At 41.0% G+C, this 19,659-nt stretch overlaps 1 protein-coding gene and 1 long non-coding RNA gene across 4 annotated transcripts in view; one reads left to right on the top strand and one right to left on the bottom strand.

Moving 5' to 3' along the window:
• The window catches only part of LOC135983911 (uncharacterized), a 27,645-nt gene extending 8,109 nt beyond the window's left edge, over positions 1-19,536 (bottom strand). The window contains exons 1-2 of the long non-coding RNA XR_010601737.1: positions 19,396-19,536; positions 4,066-4,161 (exon numbers count right to left, since the gene is read on the bottom strand). This is a non-coding gene — a long non-coding RNA (uncharacterized LOC135983911). The remainder of the gene's footprint in view (positions 1-4,065; positions 4,162-19,395) is intronic.
• MANBA (mannosidase beta) overlaps positions 17,158-19,659 on the top strand; it is a 66,436-nt gene continuing 63,934 nt past the window's right edge. For 2 of the 3 annotated variants that reach the window (XR_010601736.1, XM_005287859.5), the window contains exon 1: positions 18,613-19,659. Coding sequence is in view for 1 of the 3 variants with exons in the window: in XM_005287859.5 (XP_005287916.1) it covers positions 19,474-19,659 (186 nt within the window). In the remaining 2 variants the exon portion in view is untranslated. Of the gene's footprint in view, positions 17,524-18,612 lie in introns of those variants that run through there. The other variant, XM_065597658.1, reaches the window with a different exon arrangement.

Below are 19,659 nucleotides of genomic sequence, written 5' to 3'. Positions count from 1 at the left end.
AGCAGGGGGTTGGACTAGATGACCTCCTGAGGTCCCTTCCAACCCTGACATTCTTTTAAAAAAAAAAAAAAACCCTCATGTTCTCTGCTATTCCCACTCAATTGCCAACATTAGCAGTTATTAATCACAGTGGATCCAATCTGGTACTGAAGAAATCACCATTTCCTGAGAACACAGATAGCTGAAAGGCTTGATTCAATAGAGCCATTGGATGTGGTAAGTGGTTCAAAAAAAAAAAAACTATCTGCAAGTATGTCTGATATAGTGAATGACAGCTAAGGGAAACAGTGGTGGAAATTGGAGCGCAAATGAAGATCTTTTGCTGTGATCATAAGGTTATCTGAGAACTTTCTTAAGGGGGCTTCAGCCCCCCCCCCCCCCCCCGCTTTGATTGCATCTTTACATAAAGAAAAAATGAATTAAGACTAGTGTTTCAAGTGATAGTAAATGTATTACATAAATTGGCATGAGAATGTAATGAGTCACAATCTACAGCCAGTTAGATAACTCCTAAAATACAAATTATTTATTGCTAATACACAAGCAAAGAGTATACCAAAAAACAAGATTCCTTTCATAAGTCTAAAAAGATATTGACAATGGAGGGTTCAGTGCTCTGCTGAATATTTTCACTTTCAATATAAACTGTCAAACCTGAATAATCTCTCCTTCTTTTATGTTATAATTATGATTGTCACAAGTTTTTTGGTGGTGCATATTTACAGTGTTTTTGAGGTAATTTGTTGGCATAATCCCAAGAAGGCTGAAAGTTTACATATGCTCTTGCATGAAGGCTCTCTTTATAGGGGATAGAGTGGATTTTGCACTCAGGAGAACTTGTTCTATTTGTACCCACTGACTTTGTCATTTGGGCACTATTTTCAAAACTTCTGAACTTCTTTGACTTCAGTGAGTTGTGAATGCTGAGTAAGTCTTCTGATAAAGTCAGCGAGTGCGAAATTTTATATAAATCAGCTTCAGCCAAAATGATCCTCTGTACAAAACAAACCTTAAGGCTGGGATTTTCAGGCTCTGTTTACCTAACTGCCAACACAGTCCTGAAAATCCCACTCAGCCATGTCACTTTGGAAGCTACTCACTCTTTAGGTGAAGTAAGTATTCTTGCCAAAAAGTAAAAATGGCTGATTGAAAAGCTTCTACAGTGTGTACTCATTATTTGCTTTTTTTGCAATGATATATTCCTTTCTCTAATATGACTGACAAAGTTTTTGGGAGATTATATTAATGACCTACTACTCCATCTGCTGGGCTTCTGAGTATTAAAATTAGTTAAGTTGGAGGTTCTTCCACCTTGTATTGTGTCCCTAAATAACTCAACAAAAGTCACTGGAAGAATCTTATAAACTACCATCAAAGGGCTCCATGTGATAAAGAATTAAATTGTAATAGTTTTGAGTGAGTCATGGCAGTGCCAGTACTAATTATTTTCCTTAACTCCTATAAATACTTAAAATCAGGTATAAATGCAAAAGTTGCTATAACTGTCTTGAGAAAAACTTCAAGTTTACCTTTTCCCACTGTCTTTTAGATCACAATTTTGTACCTAAATACCAAAACTTCTACTGGTAGTTGGGGAGAGGAAAGACTGAACATAAGACACTCTGCTTCTTTCCAGAGGCCTTGTTGAACCTTCACCATAACTTGGTTTTTACAACTCCATGAGGCGGTCCAAGATGAAAATACACTACTCCTGTGGTAACCCTGGCACTTAAGGATTGTGAGATAAACATAACATGGTGGGCTTAGATCATCTGTGAAATAAGGCTATTTATATTGACACATCTAGGATTTCACCAGTTACTTACTAAAGAACAGGGCCATTCAGACCTCTTATTCTTTCATGCTGTCTAGCCTTATGATTCAGTTAACTTTTTGAAAACAACTATCGAGCATAATTTTCACAATCATGAGAGCTACACACCCACCTTGTTTCAAACACGAAAAAGTAGATTTTGGAGCACAACTGTACCAAGAAATAAGGGGTAAACTGAACAGCAAAAGGGGTCTGACCAAAGTTTTTGTTAAGCCTTTTTGTTTGTAAAATGCCTTGCAGACTAAAATGATTAGCTGTCAGAAGCAAGGGCTCCAGTCTCTGCTACCCAGAATCTTAGTCCATTGAGGCTACCCGCTTTTTCAACAGCAGTGGAATCTTATTTCTTTAGATTGTTGGGTAAGATCCGTTCCATGTGGTAACTTCAGAAACTGCTCAAACATCCCGAAATATCACTTGTTCTGTTTCCTGGAGATTGGCTATCATTGGTTAATAGACTATAGTGTCCTCTAAAAGAAAGGTGATATTACTTCCCAGAAATGAATAAAGACTGTCATCCATTTCTTAGCTAATGGGTGCTGATCCATCATGGTTTTGAAAAGATTAAACCCATTCATTGCTTTCTGCCAACATGAAATGAAGTCCAGCATTGAATTGGAAATTGTTTAAGCATTCTTAGAAACTCAGGGATGCTGATTGGCACATGCTGCTTGTTCAACAGCTATGCCTTCTCAGACTGCATCTCCAAGTCATGGTCTCCCATGGGTTCTAAAGATGCATTTAAAGCCATGGCAGTTGTACTGTTCACTTCTGGATGTAGAGTGTGGGGCTGCCTTCTAAGTGACTACTGTGGACGAGCAGAAATATACCCACGTTTTAAATATAACCTTAATCCTGGGCCCAGGAGGAGATTCCTAGCTCACAATCTTATGCAGCTAGGTATTAAACTTTATACAGAGTCTGGGATTGCCTACAGTGGAGGTGACCAAAATACATTCAGCTATCTAGGAGCTGAAAATTGTACAGCACAGTTTACTCTTAATGAGCAGCTGCATTTCCAATCTTGTTATTTTGAGGTAGAGAGTGCGAACTCTTCTCTATCTCTCCTTCCATTCATTCCTTCTGGATGCCAGAGCCACTTGGGAGCAGAATTTGGACAGCCTAATAACTTTGTGGGGTGGGATAGTCTTCCCCTGGAAAAAAGAGAGGGCTGTTTGCTGGACTTAATACCAAAATGTGAGTCCAACTAGGGGAAATGGGCAAGGGAAAGTAGCCTTATATCAGTTTGAGGCTACATGCCTCTTGTAGCAGTAAGGGCTAATAGGCCATATTTCCATCCTGGGGAATTCTGATAGATGTATAATTACCAGTCCAGACACAGAGAATGTGGTTACATGTCTCAACTGTCCTGAGGTAGAAAAAGAACCCCAGGCTTACCTACCTCTAACTCAAATCTGTTTTTTTTCCTCTGGCCAGAGGTGCTGCCCACCTCACACAAAATAAAACCTGTAGAAACCTTCCTGTGGCTGAGAGTTCTACTCCCTGCCTACATTCATGGCTTTTTTTAATATGCATGACTTCTGAACCCAATGCATTGGTTTGTCCTAGGTCTCCCATTCCTCTAGTAGGCAGCTGCAGGATGCCCTATCAATCCCAGGGGCCCAGAATCTTCTGTATAGCCTACCACTCCTTACTATTAACAGACTTGTGTGTGTGTGTGTGTGTGTGTGTGTGTGTGTGTGTGTAAAAAAAAAAAAAAAAAAAAAAAAAAAAAAAAAGACACATGCCAATGTGGTGGTCTAGATCAACTCCATAGGATTCTGCTGTCTTAAGTACACAGATTTGTTAAGTCCTAGGCTATGTCTAGGCTATAGCAGCCCAGCTACAGTACCATAGCCGTGCCACTGTAGTGCCATAGTGCAGACACAGACTACGGGGACAGAAGTGTGTGTTAAAGTAATTCTACATCCCTAAGCAACAGTTGCTACGTCAATGGGAACATTATTCTGTCAACTTAACTGTGCTTACACTGGGTGGAGGTCAGCATAGCAATGGCACTCTGGTTTGGATTTTTCTCACCCTGAAGTGCTGTAGCTATGTTGACTTAAATTTTGAGTGTAGACCAGGCCTTAATCGGAACATGGCTCTGACATTTAGACACAAAAGATTAATTACAATTCAAAGGTATTTTAGAAAAGGAGATCCTATTAAAATCCACCAATTCTATTACTTTTCTATTGCAGGGTTTGGAGTAGGAGTTCTATTAAACTTACCAATGGAACTCTCCATAAATAGACTAAAGTCTCTCTTCTCATCTTCACAAAGCCTTGCTGGGAATCACTATTGGGGCAGAGAGAGACTGCTCTTGTCTGATAAAGTAGGAAAGAAGCAAAAACTTAGACATACTGTGTAGAACAAAAAAATTACAGGTAAATTCTCGTAGGAAAGAAAATGCAGTCTATCTGCAAGCTTCCTTCTGTATTTCACATTCTTCCCAAGGCTCTGATCTGACTGAGCTAGAAAAGTATTCTGAATATTGACATGAAAATCAGCAGATGGACTTGTACCGCTTTCATTCTCAATTTCAGTGTAAGCAATTTCTTAGAAATAGTGATATATCAGTTTAGTAATTGCAGCCTAGTGTAAACACATGAAGACCAAGCTAAAACTATAAAGGAAAAACAAGATGGAAAGGGAAATTCCCATTGCAGTTCTAGTGAGGCCAGCCCTGGTTGGATCACAGGCTTTGTCGCATGGTCTCCTGGCTATCAGACTCCTGGCTTTGTTTTTCTTCCATTACACTCCCTATTCTTTGTCCCCCTCCTCTAGTGTCACAGCCCTGACCTTTGTCTCTTCTCTGCCATCAGATATGAGAGAGACTACTTGTTGCCTGGATTGGTTGCCTGGATGGGCTGGCTGGGAAACTGCTCCTGGTGACTGTCTTGGCTAGATTGTGTTTTGGAGTGGCAGCTACTCCTGGTACTCTGAGTGGGTGCTACTGAAATGGCTAGGGCTGCTAATGGTTAGATGGAGATGGGAAATGAGGGACAGCCTTGGCTGCTTAAGGAAGGGACAGCTGCTTTGAGAAGGAATGCCACTGGGGCTCAGGCCGAGTGGCTCTGTGAAGGAGAGGAACAACCATGTATACAGGACTGCTAAGGTTATGTTGGAGGCGAGCGAGCTGGAGTCGCTGACATTTTTGTAGGCTTTATTTAAAAACTAGGGATGAATGAGATGAAATGAGCAAGTAAAATACGTTGGGGTTTGGCAATAGGAGTGCAGACATCAGGACAGGATAAGGAGAAGGTCTCTGATATTAACTGTAATCCAACTGAAGGTTTGCAAAGAAATGACTATTTACGCTCACTCTGCCTCTATAGATATACAGGGTAAAGAAGTCAGGGTGTATTCAGCTATGTTGCTGCCTTCTGAAAAAACTGCAACTAGCAGATAAGGTCTGCTGAGGTAATTGCAATAATCATATCTGTGTGTGCTGAGAGGTCAATGTGTGATTTTTTTTTTTTTTTTTTTTTTAAGGGCTCAGACTACATAATCAAAACAAACAAACCCCTTTGTGTCACATGTCTTTTTATGAAAGCTCATGGTTAACGTAGCACCAAGATTTTTAAGGTGACTTAAGCCAAGTCTATACTACAGACCTATATTGGTATAACTGTCACTCAAAGGTGTGAAAAATCCTCACCCTGACCCATGTAGTTATAGGTGATCTAACCCCTCCATGTCAACAGTGCTACGGTGAGGAGAGAGCTTCTCCTGGCAACATAGCTACCACCTCTCGGGGCAGTGGATTAACTATGCCGATGGGAGAAGCTCTCATGTTGGCATAGAAGTGTCTTCACTAAAGCGCTAAAGTGGTGCAGCTGCACATGACGATGAGCCCTAAGAGACTCTGAATAAGCAGGCATACAAATTGACAATTTCTATCTACTAGCAAAAGTTTGCTCTGATGGTAATGTGAAGGAAGCTCTGATGGATCCAGATGCTCCTGTCATCTACGCAATCCTTCATGGCCAAGACCGAACTTGCTGGGTCCAAGGAGCATGGGCATATACAATTGTATATGGTACACCCAACACTGCATTCAATAGGCCAGATCCTTTGGGGAATGCTGCCTATCAAATCAAATGGGAATTCAGAAACTTTCTAGTCAAATTGTCCACTGTCTGATCTGGGTCTGTCTAGAACCATTCAAGGGGCAGGTCCAGACACCTAAGGAACATATTTCCAAACATAACATCCCATGGTAAATCTTTATCAAAACATTGAGAGGTCCAGTGTAACCAGAATGTTGGGTCCTTTTCACTTTTACTGAAAAACAGGGATGTTTTCAGGCTACTTTTGTATACTTCTTTGAATTATAACTATATGTTTATATCCTGTTCGGATTATGAGCGAATTCTGTAGGATTGAGGAAGTCTTTGAGGGAAATCCTTCTAATTATCTTTTCACTATTTGATTAGTGTATTCTGTAAACATATACTCAAGGTGCAATAAAATTAAATGAAATATTGGCCGAATATTGTCATTTTAAAAAAATCTAAACTTAGACTGAAGCTGGTCCATCCTGGTGTTTAGTGGAGATTTTAACAAAGACCAAAACACACAATCAAAATTTAAATATGAAGGGCTGTAAATCAGCAGAGCTTAATTAAAACTAGTGTTGCTATGGCAACTTAGCCCAGCTGTACCTCTGGCCCAAAATGTTAGAACTGAATTGGCTAAAACAAACTGAGGTTCAGTGGCTATGTAAATGTTAGCAAGTTTTTTTAGTGCTAAAATAAAAGGGAGAATTCTGTGCAACACCTTCAGTGGGGTTGGCTAATGTCAAATGTTTTTCTATTGTTTCTCTAAGGCAGCCTTTGCCATTTCAGCTAATTGCTCTCCTATCAGTGGGAAAACAGTGGTCTTCTACACCAGTGGTCTCCAAAGTGGGGTGCGCAAGGATCCTTCGGGGTGCACGGCAGGAGGTGCGCCATCGGAGCAGCGCCGCTTTTTTTTTTCCCCTTCGGCAGTTCAGCCGGGAGTCCGAGCAACTTTTTTTTTTTTCTTTTTTCTTTTTTCTTTGATTCAACTGTTCAGGCGGGAGCAGGGGGTGTGTGCTCAAAATTTTTTTACTGATGGGGGTGCGCGATCAAAAAAGTTTGGAGACCACTATTCTACACTATTAGTATCACTTCTAGTAACTGTCAAAGCTGCAGATGATATTTTAAGCGAATGAAAGTTTCTATCCACTACACTGAGGATGCAGAATTTAGCTGGCAGGCCAAGAGGCAATGCATTTGTAAATATTTTTTTTATTTAAAAAAATAGTCCCACAACTTTTTCTCGTAGGTTCAGTTGAGGCTCATTGCTTTGGAGATGAGTAAGTTTGAAGAAATCAGGTTCTTTCCAAATTCCTCTACTGTATTATTAATAATTGACCACAATTACATTTTCCTATTGGAAATATACAAACATGGTAACTTTTAGCTTGAGCCCAAACATGGAGTTTAAACTGAAAAGGAAATACTTTTTAGACCATTATGAGCAACTGAAAGAGGTTTAGAATGGAAGTGTCTTCCCAAATTTTATTATTGTATATGCTAGAACAGCAATACACTTGCGTCTTTTCTTAGGCATGTGACTATGTAAAAGGGTGTCTTCTTTTTGTTTTGTAGCGCTATTAGTGTACTAAGTGCATTACACACAATTCTAGCTATCTCATGGCTTTAAGAGCTTGACCAATGTTTTACTGTTTAATGACATATGGCTAACAACCAATAAGTCTGTTCCCTTAGCTCCTTTCTATGTATGAGAAATTTGCACCAGTGTAATTACATTGATGTGATATGCAATTTACTGGATTAACTTTCACTATTATAAACACCACACTACATTGATGCACTACGTCCACATTAGGGGGTTGCAGCAGACTAACTTACACCAGTGCAAATTTCTTAAATGTAGGCAGGATTTTAGTCTGGTCTAATTTGTAACTAGAACTTTAATGGTAACTAAATATACGTCTACATCACAAATTGAGGTGTAATTACTAGTATGGCTGTCTGTCATATCGGTCAATGACATCATGGCATCACATGTATTCTCATGTGGCTGTATAGTCTGGTCCATAAGGAGCAAGACTGCGAACAGATATAACACAGGAATGTGCATGTTCTCACTGAAGACTTGACATGACACTTGACCCTTTTTTGAATCAATTTTTTGGTCTGTTTTCCTCAAAGTTTTGCAACCTTTATTGATGATTGCTCGCATAGAGATGGTAGTTGAATTTATTTCCGTCCCACACTTATGAATTTTGAATTGCTCATGATTGTTAATGCTATTTTTTTATTATTATTATTTAGGAGTGAGCTTATAAAGACCTACATAGACTTTGAAAACAACCATAAGACAAAATTGTAGGGCCGAAATCTGAGATTTGATATTTTGCTTATGATGCCCCAGTATGAAGCTCTATACCAGTGAGGCAATTAACAATGCTCTTGCTTAAAATTAATCTTCATTTGTTTCCTAATTTTGCTTCTAACATCCTCTTAGGAGGAAATTCACTGTCATAAAGTCTGAAATGCATTCTCTATGCCTACCCCTCCCCGAGTCCAGAGCTAAGTTGTGGTATTGCAGTGCAGTCCTAAAGTCTTTATGCCAGCCCATAGTTTGGCCTCTTCACATGGACTCTTTGGCTGTGGCTCTTCACCCTTCTGGTACAATCAACCATGAATTGGAAGGCTTGCCTACCTTAGGGATCTCTGCACAGATGTAGCCACACTGGTGCAACCCCCACAGTGTAGATGTACTTAGCCAGCGATCCCTCTAAGTTTGAGAATGATTGTCTTCTAAGAAATGATAGCCAATTATTGCTGGTGGATCTGGAATCCACAGAACTTATCACAGTTGGAGCAGACATTTCCTGGTGGAAGGGGTGGATATGGACTGTTGAGTTAGGCTGCGGCACATTCATTCCTTTCCCGTTTCTCTGTTTCTTGTTGTTGTCTCCCTTGGGTCTTGAAATGGTGGAATCCTTGCAACAAGGTCCTTCTCCATTTTAATCAGTGAAAGGCTTGGGTTTCCCATAAATTTATATCGATGTTGCACTTCTTCTTGGTTGGCTTAGAGGGTGTCATTGAAGTGCTTTTTTGCTCTCCCCTCGTCCATTGGCCTTGGTTCAACTACGAGAAAATGACCTGCTTCAGGAATCAATTTGTCTGGCATTTGAGAACGTGACCAGCCCAACAGAGATGGTGGCAGATGATCATAGCTTCCATGCTGGAAGTTTTAGCTTGGCACAGAACACTGATGTTGGTGCATCAGTCATCTGACTTGATTTGGAAGATCTTGTGAAGGAACAGTTGATGGTATCCTTCAAGAGCCTTGAGCTGCCTTCTGCATGCAACCCAGGTTTTGGCACCATACAGTAGAGCAGGGATAACAGACAGATACACGTGAAGCCTGGTTTGGTTCTTGATGTCACGAGTCTCAAAGATATGTTTTCTCAAGCCTCCAAAAGCTGCACTGGTGCATTGGAATCGGTGTTGAATCTTCTCGTCAATGTTGACTATTGGCAACAGCTGCTGAGGCAGGAGAAGTGCTCGACATTCTTCAGGGTCTCTTTTTTGGTCTTGATTGTGGGAGCAGGATTTGGAGGGATTTGGAGCCTGTTGATGGAGAATTTTAGTTTTCTTGGTGTTGGGTGTGAGGCCTAGTTGGTTGTAGGCCTCAACTGTTTTTTGAAGATCTTCTTCCGACTGGGAGCACAGTTGTCTACATATTGCAGTTTAGTGACTGATTTAGTAATAGTCTTTGTCTTGGACTGGAGATGACTGACATTAAAGAGCTTGCCATCTGTATTGGATGTCAAGTCTGGAGGGAAGCTTGTCAGTGATGAGTAGGAGGATGACACCAAGGAAGATGGTGAAGAAGGTTGAAGCGATGACACAGCTTTGCTTTATTTCTGTCTTAACTAGGAATGGGTCCATTTCAGATCCATTGCTGATGACCATCACGGATATGTTGTCGTGGAGGAGTCAGAGGACGGCAACAAATTTTGGTAGGCATCCAAATTTTAGAAGAATTTGCCACAGAGCCTCATGGTCGATGGAGTCAATTGCTTTCATGAGGTTGATAAAGGCCATGTATTAAGTTTCTCGGTAAGGCCCTGCCATAAAAGCCAGGTTTGATTGGGTCCTTGAGACTCTCGATGTTGATCTTTCATCTGGCTGATTTCTTCTGCATTCAGGTTTTGAAGCAAGTTTGATGGAAGTAATTGAGTGGATGAGGTGATATGCTGACAATTGTTGGACAGACTAAGTCATCGCTTTTGTGATATAGACATCTTCAGTCATGAGCACGGACAATAACATAGTCGATCAGATGCCAATGCTTGGATAGGGTTTTTTCCCATGATGTCTTGTACTTGTTCTTTTGGAACATAGTGTTGCTGCTTATTTAGATTGTGTCTGGATTTGGTCAGGAGAAGTATTCCATTGGAACTGGTCTTGCCCACTCTTTCCTTTCCAATCATGCCACTCCAAGCTCTAAGTGATGTCCAACTCTTGTGTTAGAATCAACAAGGAATATAAACTTGTCCTCTTTGGAGGTGAAGGTTGGCATAGAATCCTTCTTTGGTTTTGTCATCAGCATCAAGAGTTGGAGTGATGCTCTGAGTGTTGCATGCTAGTTCTTGGCAAATTTAAGGCAGAGAGTCATGAGTTGTTCATTGTTGCTAACTGGTAGTTCCAAGAGTTGGTTTATTATTTCGCTTTTGATGGTGAAACCAATACCGTAGATTCATAATTCATCATCGCCTGCTCCTGTCCAGAAAAAGGTGTAACCACCACCTTGTTCTTTTAGCTGTCCCTTTCCTACATGTCGGGTCTCGCTCAGTGCAGCAATGTTGATGTTATATCCCCTGAGTTCTCTGGCCACAATCACTGTTCTGTGCTCTGACTGGTTACTATTTGGATTGTCCATCAGGGTTTGAATGTTCTAGGTTCTAAATTTCATTGTTCAGTTTTGAGCACAGTTAGATAATCCCTCTGAATGTGGTTATCCAGTCGTGGTAGCAAGGCAGACTGTTTAGGGCACCTTTTGTTGCCTCTTCCCCATGTGGGATGTGCAGTGGGGCCTAAAAAGGGCAGCTCAGTTGCTGTTGCAGCTGCCGAGTTGCACTTCTGCCTTTGATCAAATGCAAAAACAACCATCTAACAGCCGCTGCCTGCATGCCAGTCCGTGACTAGGAGCTTCTGGTCATCGCTGCCTGCTCCAGTTGCCACTCGCCAATCACCATAGGACTTGCAGCCTTCAAAACTGTTGAGAGAAATTTTCCATCCTCTTGAGCTGCCGTTGAGGATGTGGGGATGGAGAGTCGGATCGCTGTTCGTCTGGAAACTCATCTTTCACCTTGACACGTTGGGTGATCGTACCAGGAATGCAAGACTCCTGACTGCACTGCTCTCAGGATTATGGGAACACTCAAGCTACGTCCAGGTCACGATCCTCCAGGGTAGAGTATAGATGATATACTGCATTGGTGTAAATTGGGGTTTTCTTCAGAATGAAGGAACTGAGGTAAGTCAAAGTCAAATCAGTGCATGTTGCACTTTACAGCACTGCAGCAAATTATCATGGGAGTTTGCACCAGTGCTGCCATAGCTATACAAAAATCCCTAAGGTAGACAAGCCCCCTGTACCAGGGTGAATTTTTTCCCCTTTCTAACATTCATGATCTGGAAGAAATCTACAGCATGTTAACGATAACAATAGAGATTGCTCTGGAAAAAAAGATCTTGGCTCAAATTCTGGTATGTTAATCCATTGCCAGTGGAATTATTCTGAATGTATTTCAGTGTAACAGAGCAGAGTTCTGCCTGTGGGCTTTTTGTCTCAGAATTGATGAGGAATATCTGTTGACCTAAAGTCTCATAAAACTGACATTGTAAAATCCAAAATTTGTGGCATTATAGAAAAGGATGGAGCAGGAAACAAAAGAAAACTGCATTAGTTCAAAAGATCCTTTTTCTATAGGTACAGAAGTTTATAGTTTTATCTTTAAACTCTTATGGCACAGTAAAAACTATTTGAAGAAAAAAATCTGAGGCATGTTTTAACTTCGTTATAAGCCTTGAACAAGGAAATAGCATGTTCTCAGCATAATTAATTACAGCAGTGTATTTTCTTTGTGCAGCTTTAGCCTGTCTTTTAGGAAGGAAAAAAAAAAAGACAAAACCCGGAAGTACAGTAAACATCTTGAAATGCAATTTCCTTCTTACCGGGAACAACTACCACATGACTTGCTAAACAACTTCAAAACAAAACAAAAACCTTGCAGTTGTACTGGAATGTAGTCAAAACTCAGTTTCCTGTAAACTCTGCTTCAGCGTAGAAATAATATCCAATAGGATCTCTTTGAAGCAACATTGCCTTGTTTCAATTTGTGAATTTAGTACACAGGGAAAATGTTGGTTCTGAAGTCACCCCCCTGTACCCCAGCCCTCTGCCTGAGCCCCCTCCTACACTCCAAGCCCCTCGACCCCACCCCTGCAACAGGAATTCTATGTGCACCAATATGGAGGTGATGTGTGACACACCACCTCCATATTGGTGCACATAACAAAATTCATTGTGCAGCAGTGTTCCCTCTAATTTTTCCCACACATGTGAAGACTTACTTCCACTATTCATCATTAGAACAAGGTAAGCTTGGGCAGAGGCAGAACATGCTTCCTATACCATCAATGTATCTGGCCTTGTAGGTTTAATCTCTAGAAATAAGTACTCATTTAAGACCGGATTCGGCAAGGAGCTTGCGCCAATGAATTGGCCCTCTTGCTGAGATTCCTGAAAGGGTTGTTGCGATAGCCTTTTCAGAAATGTGGATTCCTGACCAGTGGGAACTGGATGTGACCATCAGAATTACTGCACATAGGTCACTGAACAACCATTAGAGGATAACTTTTAGACATTACTGACCCAGGCTGGATCTGAAACAGCAGGTGAGAGGTGAAAAGCTCTACATCCCATTACCAAACCCATGAGCTGCATAGTCCCTTACCATTTCAGTTGATACACTTTTTACAAGGGAACACACACAATGCACATGTTTGCTAAGATGTGGCTGAATCCACATGTTCATTTCCTTCAAGCTCTGGAGTGACTTGAAATGATAACTAAAGAGGATTCAGTATGGCTTATATCTCATAGTCTAGCAAGATCTCTGATTCAGATATCCTCACTCATGTTAGGTAGTCTCTTATTCAGCAACTGGCTGGCCAGAAGGGGGTTGTTCTGAAAGTGACATAAGGGGCTTTCTCTAGATTGGTATTTCTCAACTGGTGGCATCCCCCATGTAAATCAGGGGTCTTTTGAGGTATTGAGAATTTTATTACAATCTAAAGCAAAGAGAATTTTGCTCGATTGCTCCTGCGCACCCATAACCTTCAAGATCAAGTATTCTCTGTTGACCTCTCAAAATATACATACAAATAAATTATATATGGTTATCACTGATACATTTGTTCTCCTATTTTTATATTAAATGAAAGGGGGTTGCAAAACTTGTTGACTTCCAATAAAGGGGAGCCAACCTGAAAAGGTTGAGAAACTCTGCGGTAGACCAAGATGTAGAGGTATGTTGTTTGCTAATGCATTCTAACATGTTCTGTCTAGCATAAACAATGCAGCATACACTTTAACATATGTGTTGAGTTAACATTGGTTGAGTTAAAGGCAGAGTGCTAAAGGAATTCTATAGTGTTCCTAGCTCTTTCTCACCTGCACTTCACTTTCAAACTCAATATAGCAGCTGCAACAACATGTTGCCACTTGACAGACTGGCCTTACTTCATTTCAGCATTTACTTGACTTGAATTCATAAGGATAAAGAACAGTATTATAATGTCTAGTCATTATTAGTATTTTTATTAACTATTCAGTGTCCAAAGATATGCTAGGAGATTTATGGACATAAAAACACGTTCTCTTCCCTGAAGAGTTTACAGTCTATATTTTAGACAAACAAGTGTGAGAAACATATTGGGGTGAGACTGAAGGAACGGAGGACAAAGATAATGTCATGCTGTTCATAAATTCCAATTCAAGAAGGGACCATTGTGATCATCTGGTCTGTATAACACAGGCCATTGAACTTTCTCCAAAAATAATTCCTAAAGCATATCTTTTAGAAAAACATCCAAACTTGATTTTAAAATTCAGTGATAGAGAATCTATCATGAACCTTAACCATTGGAACAACTTTCCAATTACACACTAACAAATTTTAAGCCTTACTTCCAGTCTGAATTTGTCTAGCTTCTATTTCCAGCCATTGGATCGTATTTTACCTTTCTCTGCTAGATTGAAGAGCTCTTTATTATTTGTTCCCCATGTAGGTACTCACAGACTGTAATGAAGTCACCCCTTCTCCTTGTTAGACTCAAAGAGCTCAGTCCATTTAGCTTATTATAAATCATGTCTTTTCTCTGAATAGTCTCCAATTTATCAATATCCTTCCTGAATTGTGGACCCCAGAACTGGAAACAGTATTTCAGTAGCAGTCACAACAGTGACAAATACAGAGGTAAAATAACCCCTCTACTCCTACGTGAGATTACAGTTTATGCATCCAAGGATTGCATTAGCTCTTTTGGCCACAGGGTCACACTGGAGCTTCTGTTCAGCTGATTATCCACCTCTGCCCCCCAAAACTTTTTCAGTCACTGCTTCCCAGGATAGTCACCTTCCTGTAAGTATGGACTACGTTCTTCTCCTAGATATATAAATTTATATTTAGCCATATTAAAATACATATTGTTTGCTTGCACCCAGTTTATCAAGTGATTCAGATTGCTCTGTATCAGTGACCTGTCGTCTTCATTATTTACCACTCCCCAAATGTTTGTGTTATCTGCAAACTTAATCTGGGATGATTTTGTTTTCTTCCAGGTCGTTGATAAAAATGTTAAATAGTGTAGGGCCAAGAACAGATCCCGGTGGGACCCCACTAGAAACACACCCGCTCAATGATGATTCTCAGGTCTCAAAATGTAATTGTAAACAATGTTAAACAGCTTTTAATTCATTTAATGTGTGACATGTTAATTTTGTATCATTCTAGTTTTTTATTCAAAATGGCATGTGGTATCAAGTCAAATGCCTTATAGAAGTCTACGTCTATTATGTCAACACTATTACTTTTAGAAGCCAAACTTGTAACCTCAGAAAAAAAAATCAGCTTAGTTTCACAGGATCTATTTTCCATAAACTGATTGGTATTAATTATATCACCTGCCTTCAATTCTTTATTATTTGAGTCCCATATCAGCTGCTTCATTATCTTGTCCAGGATCAATGTCAGACTGACAGACCTATAATTACCTAAATCATCCCCTTTTAAAATATTGCCACAGTATTAGCTTTTTTTCGGTCTTCTGGAATTCCCCCAATATTCTAAGACTTACTGAAACTCATCTTTAACAGTCTAGAGAGTTCTCCAGCCAGCTCTTTTAAAACTCTTAGATAGAAGTTATGTGGATCTGCTGATTTTTAAAATGTCTAACTTTAGTAGCTGCTGTTTAATAGCCTCATGAGCTACTAGTGGAATGGAAAGAGTATTATCCTATGATAGGACTACATCATCTGTTTTCCCCAAATATGGAACAGAAATATTTATTGAACATGTCTGCCTTTTCTGCATTATTGATAATTTTACCATTTTAGTCTAGTAATGGACCCAATACCATTATTAGGATTCTTTTTGTTCATAATATATTTAATGTCCTTATTGTTCTTAACTCTGATGGCCACAGATTTGTCCCTTTGCTTCCCGTATCAATTTTCTACAAGTCCTAGCTTCTGATTTATATCCATTACTATCAGCTTTCCTTTTCTTCCATTTATTATTTTTATTTTAATTTATTATTGTTGTCTTCACTATCCCTCTAAACCAGGTGTTCTCAAACTGAATGTCGGGACCCCTCAGGGGGTCACGAGGTTATTACATGGGGGGTCACGAGCTGTCAACCTCCACCCCAAACCCCACTTTGCCTGCAGCATTTATAATGGTGTTGAATATAAATTTAACACCATTTTTATATAAGGGGGAGGTTGCACTCAGAGGCTTGCTATGTGGAAGGGGTCACTAGTAAAAAAGTTGGAGCGCCACTGCTCTAAACCAGGTCTGTTTTTTTTGTTTTTAAACCAATATGGCCTTCTTCATCAATTGTGGCTTTTGGGGCATCTAGTAAAGTGTTGTGAAACAATTCCCAATTATCATTCACATTTTTCTGTTTAAATTTTCCCTCACAGCTGATATGACTCATAATTGTTTTCAGGTTTGTGAAATTGACCTTTTTAAAGCACTGGGTATATACAGATATAGATATATTTATATGTATGTATGTCACTGCTCTGGATTTTATTCTCTTTGCACATTATAAATGTGATCAAGTTATGATCATTTGTACTTGTTACCATTAATTTTTAGTTCTGCGATCAGTTCCTCTTTATCGGTCAAGACGAAGTCTAATATAGAATTCCCCCATGTTGGATGCAACATTTTTGACTTAGGAAATTTTCATCTATAATATTTAGAAATTTCAAGGATGCTTTCCACTGGCACTATGAGACCTTCAGTATCTGGCACTCAAATTGAAGTCCCCCATGATCAGATGATCAGGCAGCTTTTATTCCTCCACATGTAGGTGTGTAAGGCTCCTTTTGGGGGGGGGGAGGGGTCTTTGCATGTCTTGTAGGTTCCACATATATGCACATGAAACCACCTTTATATGCATCTACATCAACTTTTAAAAATACAATTTAACTTGTCTGTTCTGATGATACTTTTTCAAAATGGTGTGTGTGTACATATGCCTCCATTAAAAGCACTTGCTAACTTTTTTAGTTTTTAAACACTTCTAACCTCCCTTCTTGCTCTTCATAATGTTTTATTAAATAGGCAGTCCTGAGGCAGGCACTTGTCTGCCTCATAAAGACTCCAACCTGTGTGATTATAGAACAAAAAAATAGAACTTGTGGACTAGGGCTCCCACAGATCAACATGTACTCTGGCACAGGAAAATAATTACACTCATTTTAATCAACTAAAAGTATATTTTTAAAAGCACTGGAAACCCTAATCTAAAATTTTCAGTGTACGCTGAAACTAGCACCTTCAATTTCATTTTAAGCTGTGTTTTAGAAGGAAGTCATTGTCAGCTCAAAAATTGGCAGTTTGGGGAAAAAATGCTTTCTAATCTGATTACAGCTGAGTGCATACACTGGAAAAGTTTTCCTTTAAGTTGCTAATATCTCTGTGGAGCAGCTTTGGTCTGAGTCATGGCTACTAGAGAAATACAGCAGCCTGAGCTGGAGGTGATTACAACCAACCATAGAGTTTTTAGGATCCAAGTGCCTTTTGTGTATTTGTACACTTTAAAAGGGCTTATATGGAATTTAAACAATATTTTTCACTTATTGTGGCTTTGTCCATATGAGGATCTCAGGGAGCACAGTAAACTTGTCATGATGTGAATCTTCCTTGTTCAGAGGATCAGTGCAAATCCCTCTGCACCACTGATGTTATTGGCTCGGATTCACAATTGCTGTGGCCTTTCTAAACCAGTTTGGTGTTGCCCACGCAGGGGACCATAAGACCATGCAAGGGACCATACGCCTGCCATGGAAGAGGAGGACAAGGGGTCAGGGACAGGCCAGAGGTGAGAAAAGAAGCTTGTATGCCTTGGTAATTTTGTGCCCTTGCAGTGGTCCACAGGGGTCACTGAAGCAGGAACACAAGTTAGGGCAGCTCTTAAGACTAATGTAACCTAGCTCAGGAGCCACACTGTCTAGATGCCCCTAAAAAAGTGAGGCTCAAGTTACCTACCATTGCTGCCTGTGCTGGTCCATTTGTCCTATTTTCAAATGAGGAAAATGCAGACAGAGGTCAGTAAGGTCACAAAGGAAGCCTGTGTAAGTTACCACGGTTATCAGGCTCCCATAACAGGGCTGAGAATAAGACCCAGATTTCTTGGCTCAAGATTATCCCTTTTACAAATGTATAAATCTAATAATGCATTACTTTGCAAAACAAACCATTCTGTTAATTATGCTTCACCATGACCTTCTGCTTTATCTTAATTTCACAGCTTTTTCAATTCTTTTAAAGCAAAATTCAGGCTGGATAGAGAACATCAGGTAAAGGCATATGCTCCTTCGTAGGGGGAAAAAAAATATTCCAGCTGAACAAAATTTGACCAAAACAGGGTGCAGAAGAGAAACAAGGCCCTATAAAGTCTATGTAAACTGATCAACAGTGAATTTCACCTGCCCTAGTGTTTCCCAGCTCCAATGCTTTGTCTGGTAACTTAAATTCCTCGTAATTTTCTATAGTCTTAACTAATTAAAATAATTTTGTGTCTTCTGCAAATTTTGCTACCTGACTATTGACTCCCTTTTCTAGACTTCTGTTAAATGTATTGAACAGTACTGAGCTGACTACAAAAACGTGGGAGATACTGCTGTTAGTTTTTCCCCCACAGAGGAAAAACTGATCATTTGTTCCTACTTTAATTTTCTATTAGTTTCTGATCCATGACCCTTCCACTCCTACACGTCTATGATTCTATCTAACCTTGCACTATGATAGTTTAGTTTCTGTAACTGTTTATTGTGATAGACTTTCAAAAGGCCTTTCACAAAGTCCATATAAATTATATCAATTATTGTGTTACAGAATTATAGTAAAGAGAGAGATGGCTTTCTGTTGGAAAAGCTGGGGTGGTTTGTCCTTTATTGATTTATTTCCATTTATAACTATTGTTTCAATCACTCTCCCGGGTATAAAAGTAATGTTGGCTGGCCTGTAATGCCTAGGATAATCCTTGGCTTCTTTTTCAACAAAGGTTCACCAAACTGCTACCCCCAACGCTTATGGTATTTTAATGAGACTGTATAGTACGAAACTCAGCCACTTAATCTTAAATTCTGCGCCCCCCACCCCAAAAAAACTGCTGCCTGTATTCACCCAGTTGTTACGCTTAGTCAACACTCCCCCTTGTCCCCGCCTCAGCTTGAGCTCCTGAAAGGGGGAGGTTAGAGACAGATCAGCGCTGAGCAGCAGGACCTGAAGGGAGGGAACTACGTTGCCCGGCTGTGTGCATATTTCTAACTGCCCCCAGTTGTAACCCCCCAAACTGTGCCACAAGCTGCGGGGCATCATTTGCTCCTAACTGTGTCTCGGAGCAAAACCCCCAGGGCGCTAGGAGGGCGAGGAATGCAGCCTGGCTGCCATGCCCAGTGCATTAACCCAACTCAGCCTAGTGAATGCCAGGAAGGCGTCTCCGCGCTCCCCTCCCCGGAGCTGCGCGTGATCAGCGGCAATGGCTCTTCTGCACGCGGGCCCCAAAGGGGTGTGCGGAAGACGGGCCGGGGCCGGGGGAAGACTCTCGCTCCCGGGTGCAGCGGCCTGCAGAGGCGGCGCAGGCGCCCTGCTCCCAGAGGAGTGCACCGCGCTGCCGCCGAGCCGAGAGCTGCGGGGGCTGCAGGGAGAAGGCGGAGACCGGCTGTGGCTGCTGCACTAAGCCCCTTACGCCGCGGGCTTCGGAGCCCTATGCCCCCGCCGGCGAGCCCGGGGTCCCGGCTAGTGGCGGCTCGCGGTAGCTTCCGGGATGCTGCTGCTTCTGCTGCTTGCTGCCTGTTGGGGGCGGGGGGCGCTGTCTGGCAGCCCCCCAGGCCCGGCGGTGCACAGCCTGCGAGGGGGCTGGTGGCTGGGCAACGGGAACGGCTCGGTGGTGCTGAAAGGGGATGTGCCTGGCTGCGTTCACACGGCCTTACTCCGCCAGGGCCTCATCCAG

The sequence above is a fragment of the Chrysemys picta genome, chromosome 5 (genome assembly GCF_011386835.1).
Source record: "Chrysemys picta bellii isolate R12L10 chromosome 5, ASM1138683v2, whole genome shotgun sequence".
In the NCBI taxonomy this organism is placed as follows: domain Eukaryota; kingdom Metazoa; phylum Chordata; order Testudines; family Emydidae; genus Chrysemys; species Chrysemys picta.
The sequence above is the reverse complement of the archived record's forward strand: the minus strand, read 5'-3'. Positions and strand labels throughout refer to the sequence as shown.